General features: G+C 38.4%; 1 protein-coding gene across 1 annotated transcript in view; it reads right to left on the reverse strand.

The window, feature by feature from the left end:
* Nucleotides 1-7,286: 7,286 nt before the first annotated feature.
* Nucleotides 7,287-7,824, reverse strand: part of LOC136853946 (uncharacterized protein DDB_G0286299-like) — a 42,586-nt gene continuing 42,048 nt past the window's right edge. Inside the window, exon 4 of the mRNA XM_067129843.1 lies at nt 7,287-7,588. Coding sequence (XP_066985944.1) covers nt 7,287-7,588 — 302 coding nt within the window. The remainder of the gene's footprint in view (nt 7,589-7,824) is intronic.

Genomic DNA, 7,824 nt, shown 5'->3' on the forward strand with positions numbered 1-7,824 from the left:
GTCTACCATGAAGAAAATAGATAGAATTAATCACGAGAATGTATCTTTATCATTACCATTACTTAGATTTTATCGTATTAAAACTCTCATTTCAAATTTTAAAGCAAAGATTTAATTCACTTGGTTTTAGTGGTTTGTGAAGTTCATCTTAAAACTTGGTAACCTTAAATCAGATATTCACAGTACATAATTTTCCAGCCAAATTTTTTCTTTTGCATCAAGAGAAAATTGGACGTATAATAACCTTATGCCCTTAAGTAGCCCAGGCCTGAGGGAAACAAGGAAGGGGTAGGAAAAAATTGGGGCTTAAAACCGGAAAGAACGATGTATCCATCAAATGAGAGATGAAGGATTATAGGAATCAGGAAAACATAAAACTGGTTGAGAATTTCAGTGTAATGTTTCTCGGAAAATGGAAAATGCAAATAACGCGTTCCCTGTGATCGTTTTAACAGTTCCTGTTAGTTTTTCAGGAAATAAAAAAAAAAAAAATGTCATTTTTACAGATTTTCTGTCTGCAGAATCACACGACCTCTAAACTCTGATTTATCATTTATCGCAGGTCACCGTTTTCAAAAGTTTCGTAAATAGACTTTTTTTAGCATTTCAGACCCTTCTGCGCTAGTTAGTTTATCTCAGAAGCTTCCACTTTTTTCCAGTTACATCTTGACCTAGTTCCAGTTTTCAGTTTTCTGCAAAAGAAAACTGTTGAGGTGGCTTTGTCCGTCCGTCAGCGCTTTTTCTGTCCTCCCTCAGATCTTAAAAACTACTGAGGCTAAAGGGCTTCGAATTGGTATGTTGATCATCCACCCCCAAATCATCAAACATACCAAATTGCAGCCCTCTAGCCTCAGTAGTTTTTATTTTATTTAAGGTTAAAGTTAGCCATGATCGTAGGTCTGGCAACGCTATAGTACAGGCCACCACCGGTCTGTGGCTGAAAGTTTCATGGGGCACGGCTCAACGCTATAGTACAGGCCACCACCGGTCTGTGGCTGAAAGTTTCATGGGGCACGGCTCATACAGCATTATAGGCTGTACAGAAAACTCGATTTTGCGCCGAAGAAACTTTGACGCATTATTTTCTTGTTTTATGAGGAATTAGCTCAGTCGTCCGTTTACGTATCACAACATTTGTTTTCCAGAGGCACTTGCTGCATTCTGTAACTTCTGCAGAGCTCCTGCTGGCTTCCTCAGCTCACTTATTATATGCTTCATGCTTATTCTCACTCATTTATTCTTATGGCTTTTAATCCTTCATTTAGCTCATCAACCGAATTTCATTCCATAATCCAGAATATTTTTCCAAGTAACTGAAAAATCAACTACTTCCATTCTCCCACCATCCATCGCTTCATCTCCCTAGCGTTCAAAACATTTCTCTTGCTTTCACAGGTCCCTGCAGATTCTCTTCACTGTCATCATTCACCACTAAATAGTCTATGAACATCAACTATCTCATCTCCAAGTTACCCTTTCCCTCATTCCATAATCATACTCTAATATGTCTTCTTTACTTCCTTCATCAGTTCTTATATATCTTTATTACTAACAACAAAAACAAACTCATGCCTAAGATCCACATTTGCGCCAAGACCATTCACTCTCAGCACTCTATATTCTTAACAAGGTTCAACCTTGTAAAATCTTCGAGTTTCTCCGAACAAGATTTCATTTTAACTTCACGATTCTTCTTCAGGTTCATAATACTGCAAAATATTGAGACAGCCTTTCTCATTTTCTATTTTGCAGTAACAACTGTTTTTGAGTCCACGTGAATTCTCATTTTCTATCTTGCAGTAACGACTCTTTGAGACCACGTGAAACACTTGCACATATCAGCGTGTGCTTTTGCTAAACGCTATAGAATCCGCAATTCTAGTATCTTGGAAGTTTTAGTCTTTTGTAAAATACTTATGATAGCGTTATAATTACAGAGAATAAAAAAGAGAAAGAGAAGAACAAGAAGAAATCTCAACGAATATAAAATATAAGCAAAGAAAAAAATTTCAACAATTTCAACGAGGATGGAATTCGGGTTGTAGTCTGGCTTACAAAAATAGCAACAGTAATTTGATATTATATTTATATTTCAAAGGGAGGAAGACACTGATAATAGCAAACTCAGTTAAAGGGAGAATAATATTAAAAGTATACGGACAGAAAATACTTTGAATACCTGAAAGAAAATGAAGATAATATGAGAGGGCATAATAATTGATAAACACTTGAAATGATGGTGAATAACAATGGAAACTAAAACGAAAAAGAAATGTGACATATTTTCATCAGGACCGCACAATCCATCTTAGAGTGTGTGTGTGTGTCTGTGTGTGTGTATGTGTGTACGTATACATGTGCGTGTGCGTGTGTGTGTGTGTGTGTATGTGTGTGTCCATGGTCCTCCTTTTACCATCTCTCCTTCTTCTTTTCTTCGCCATTTCCCACATATATTTCAGTCAACTCTTCAAGAAGGTCGGCCAGAATGCTGAGCTTGTCTTTTGTCCATCCATTGTGCCTTCTATTGTGCGCTGTATTGTGCGTGTATTGTGCACTGTGACATGATAATAGAGGCGACAGAATGGGAGACGGCAGGTACCTGGTCACTGATTTTACGGTGCGTTGAAGTACGGTCGCAACCTGTGAGTCCTCCCTTCTCCCCCCTCTCTCTCTCTCTCTCCTCTCCCAAGTCCATACCCTCCACTTCAAGGGGACCATATAACTCCCCCCCCCACAACAACACCACCCCCTACTCACCAGGCTTACTTCACCCACTACGTCTACCCTTTATTTCTGTCGCTCTTACATGGGTTCCTGTCTATGCATTTGTAGTGTTTGTTCATGTGCATACACACGATCGCGCGCGTATACACATACAGACTTCTCTCTCTCTCTCTCTCTCTCTCTCTCTCTCTCTCTCTCTCTATATATATATATATATATATATATATATATATATATATATATATATATATATAATGTGTGTGTGTGTGTACTTTATAGAATAAGCATTCACAAATATTCTTTTAGGTATCTTTTCAACAGTGCTTGTGTAAATATTTGAGAGGGAACAAACAAAATTACCACAAATACTTTGTTCCTTAGGCTTTTTATTTTATCCAATATTCAGCTTGGCAGATGAATTTACAATTTCCATAGTTAAAACACTATTCTAAATTTTCTCTCTCTCTCTCTCTCTCTCTCTCTCTCTCTCTCTCTCTCTCTCTCTCTCTCTCTCTCTCGCCCACGTCAGCTCTTAGGCTGACTGACAGGCTATATCATTATTCAATGCCGTGTCACTTATTATGGATAACCCTTTCAATATTCACCATTTCTGGTTAATCTCTTCAATGACCGCGATGGAAAACATAAAGCGGTTTGACGACAATAATGCGACGTTGTTTTCCAAAATTATTTATGTAATTTCAGTTTACATAATTTGTTGAATTTCACCCCCCCCAAAAAAAAACGAGTATTCATATCTTTTAATATCTCTGTACGAATAAATGCAGCTCAAAATATTTTCTTCATGAAATACAATGGAAAGAATTCTTTTGTCTTACGTTTTTAAAAAATATATCCTTTTCAGGTTTTTATTTTAAGATCTTAGACTTTTTAACGAACACTTTGAAAGGTTAGGAAATAAATGTCTGTACTTCCCCATAAGTTTTGTGAAAACAAACTCATCGAACTTAGTCAGGCCTGTTTGTGCAAAATTCAAGACTTAACAATACTTTTCTTGGAGTATTTTAATCAACGCAGGAAGATATAATTATTCCAGATAACTCTGTATTTGCAAAACTCGAGCACTCATAACAATTTGCCATGAAGGTCGGAAAAGATAAGAACTCGGCTATGTCTTCTGGTGCTCCGGTAAATAATGTGAGTCCGCGAGGCCACGAAGACAATTCGTCTTTGGAATCCTCGGGAAGCCTCTGTTGTGGAGCATGGACGCCCCAATCACATCTTTCTGTCTTCGTGTGTGGCGCATGCGTTTTAGGAGGTAGATACCCCTTCGTCTTTTTTTATAGGTCACTCAAGTTCTCATTTACATTTTGGTATTGTTGCTCATTGCATGTCGTTGTTATATTGCTGTATAACATATGCTTGCACAAATGCACACGCTTTTTTTATATATTTTATTCACGTTCATATTCATGGTTGGGTATTCGCCATTATTGTACATCACGCCCGTAATAGGTTTTGAAAAGGACAAACTTGCTTTTACCCTAGTCATAAATACTTCTACCCTTTTTATATGTAAGACCTGTGTAGTAAAATGATAAGAAATGGATAAAAAAAAGGAGAGGGATTTTTTAATTCTTTCATTAAAAATTCTTTCGAAAAAGTCCATTCATATAAAGTATAATCTCTTCAGACAATCGATTACCTTTTGAAAAGGTTCCGAATCTTCCTATCTAGACCTAGATCATCTTCACTCCCTTATTTTGTAGTTAAGTCTTGACTTAACTTCACATATCTTTGCGTTATAACGCGTTGCGTCATGGATGTTATAAACAGTGTTGTTATGCTAGATAATCTTATACCCCAGCATTCCAATCCAAGGAGGTTTGTCTACCAAGAATGACGTTCGCTGATTCGTGGATTTGTTCATGTACAATAAACCACTGTGCCCTGGCTGAAAGAATTAACCCATTATTTCGGAAAGTTTTTCCTTCCCTTATTTACCAGATTAGAATGAAAGACGTAATGATATCCCTTGATATTATCTTTGCTCTCATCTCTCTCTCTCTCTCTCTCTCTCTACATATATTTATATATGCATATCTCTATATTTATATATATATGTATATGTATATATATATATATATATATATATATATATATATATATATATATATATATATATATTATATATATATATATATAAGAGAGAGAGAGAGAGAGAGAGAGAGAGAGAGAGAGAGAGAGAGAGAGAGAGAGAGAGAGTTCCATATATGCATGGATCTATCCTATTTTTCTCCCATGGACAATTACAAAAACATTATATCACAATTATTGCTAGACAGATGTTACAAGTGCCTTTCCTTGCGATGGTGTCGTCACCACATTGATGAAAACCCGTTATTATTGTTGGGGAGAGACTGAGAACTGAGACAGGCAGGTTCGGTGATTCCAATCCACATTTGCAGGCCAAAACCCCCTCCCCGCCACCCCCTCTTCTTTCCCTATCTCTCCTTTTATACTTTTTGAATTTCACCCACCAAAAAAGTATAAAAGAACTTTTCTTTGATACTTTTTTGTTCCATTCTAACGACAAAGGTAAATCGACGAACATTAGTTTACAACTGGAACATAAAGATTAACGTTTTAATGTCCGGACATTTTGCTCCTACCGTCCTTTCTCTCTCTCTCTCTCTCTCTCTCTCTCTCTCTCTCTCTCTCTCTCTCTCTCTCTCTATTTTGTAACAGGATATTTTCGTATTACATTTCATTTAATTTTCTCATAAACAACTGACTGGACTTCATGTATTTGCTAACGACGGGACTTTAACCTGAAATATACCATGAAGAATAAAAGGAATTATAAGACGATTAAGAGAATAGAGAAAGATCTCTCTCTCTCTCTCTCTCTCTCTCTCTCTCTCTCTCTCTCTCTCTCTCCCCAACCTATTCTTTCCATCAACCACTGACGATACATCTGGTGTAGATGATCAACAGACCATGACGAGTGTCCCACCAGGTATATTTGCGTGAATGCAAGTGTAACATTTCCACGGGGAGTAATTATGTATATTGTCTGTATTTTATGATTCCCCTTTTCATACAGAATTCCCGTATTCTGGACGGATCTCACGCCACGCTTAGGAAGTCTGTCGCAATTTTTGTTAGGTCAAAACCTCCTGTGATTATTTTTTCGAGAAATTAAACTTTTCCTTTTCGGTCCTGAAATATTTCTTTGACTCAGGTGTCCCGAAAAGATTTACTTTCGTCGTGACGTTGCTTCCGTTGCTAATCATGTCATTTATTTATGCTGAATCTGGCGAAGATGATGCCTTCTCTTCCCTAAGATGTCACGAATTAGTAGTCACATTGTCGATTCACTGGAAGGTAAACAGTACCTGAAGAAGTTGTTCGTATTGAATTCTTCGTTATTTTCTTATTGGTTCTTCGTGAAAGTTTTGGCAAAACTGAATTTGTTTGGTTTTTATCAGTGAATTGATATATTTATTTATTTGGCAGTTGAATCAGAGGTTTTATATACATCATGCCATGATTATTTTCACGCTATCTAGCAACAAGATGCATTTGCCAGTATTTAGTCCAGGATATATATATATATCGAAAGAGTTCGTCATTGCTCGTTGTTAAGTACAATCTGCTCGTTTCAAACAATACAATAACCTTTAGAAATCATGATAACTCGGACAATTGTGCATGACACTCTTCGTCGCTAATATTAGCTTTAAAACCTCACAAGTGTAACGAGCAGCACCACACTTATGAATTTCCACTTCTTCCTCTTCTTCTTCGTTTAACGTGCTTTTTCCCATTTTTCATATGTGATTAGCACGATGCCTTTTTTTTTGAAGGACTTTTGATTTGGCGTCGGGGTAGGCCACTTATAAACCTTATATTTTAATACCAGGTAGCACGCTGTACCCTCACAAGACTGAAGAACATTATTTAAAATAGCCTACATTTGTAACACTAACACAAACGGCAATAATAAAATAAATTCATCATAAACCAGTCCTACAAGGATAATTGAATGATATTGTATAATAATCAAAGCAAAGGAAGAATACAATTAAAAGCGCAGAGTAAATAAAATAGAAGAGTAATTAAACATCAGTTAAGGCTTGGACACTCCGACCAGAGGCGATTAAACACCTCCTGAACCTTAGCGCCACCATTTAATTGAATATTACCACCGCCACATCATCATCATCATCATCATCATCATCATTATTACTAATCTCATCTTTTCTTCTTCTCCTCCTCCTCCTCCTCCTCCTCCTCCTCCTCCTCCTCCTCCCAACATCACCCCATCCCCCAAAACCCGTGCGTCCATCCAGCCACCCACGATCTGATGCGTCGAGAGGCTTTTCTTCGGCTACACCACCCACAGACATCTCTCTCTCTCTCTCTCTCTCTCTCTACCCTTCCCCCCCCATCTTGCCTCCACCTCCCTCACCCCCTCCCTGTGCTACCCTCGAAGCAATAACTTCTTAAAGAGGTAATACAATGTCTTGTATCTCGGGCCACGGCCGACACAGCTGTCTTTGTCCCAGCTTTTCAGCGAGACAACAGTAAAAAATGGCTCACACTAATCTTCTCCTGATGGAAGAAAAGCCCTCAGGATCTCCTCCTCCCTCGGAGGGGCCCCTCTCGAGGGCATTCCCTTCGTCGCGGGGGCCCCTGTCTTGCCAACGACTACACGGATCCACCTCCGTCGGCGCTTTCCGGCAGGTCTCACGACTCTTTTTGTCCGGCGACTTCGGAGTATCCTTCGCTTTATGGGATCCCTGAATGCACGTGAATCCTTCGGGTGTTGTCTCGGGAATCCTGGCCTCGTCGTTTTGCCTTTCAAGCGTCCCTAAGGTTTGGTCGTTTCTGCGTTGCCCTGGAATCGTTACAGGCTCTTTCCAGTTTGTTACAGCATAACAAACCAGGTAGATAATGAACCACAGTTTTTTGGTAATGTATGGAAAAGTGAGACGATTCAGCTTGATTTTTATTTTCTTTTATCCTTTTTATGAATAAATGCGGTTCGGTTGAAGTCAGTCAAGCGACCACAAGACGTATCCATGTTGTATGCCCACATGTTTATTTTGTGAGTGACGATGAATAGCTCACGGG

Source organism: Macrobrachium rosenbergii, chromosome 28, assembly GCF_040412425.1.
Source record: "Macrobrachium rosenbergii isolate ZJJX-2024 chromosome 28, ASM4041242v1, whole genome shotgun sequence".
Taxonomy (NCBI): Eukaryota; Metazoa; Arthropoda; class Malacostraca; order Decapoda; family Palaemonidae; genus Macrobrachium; species Macrobrachium rosenbergii.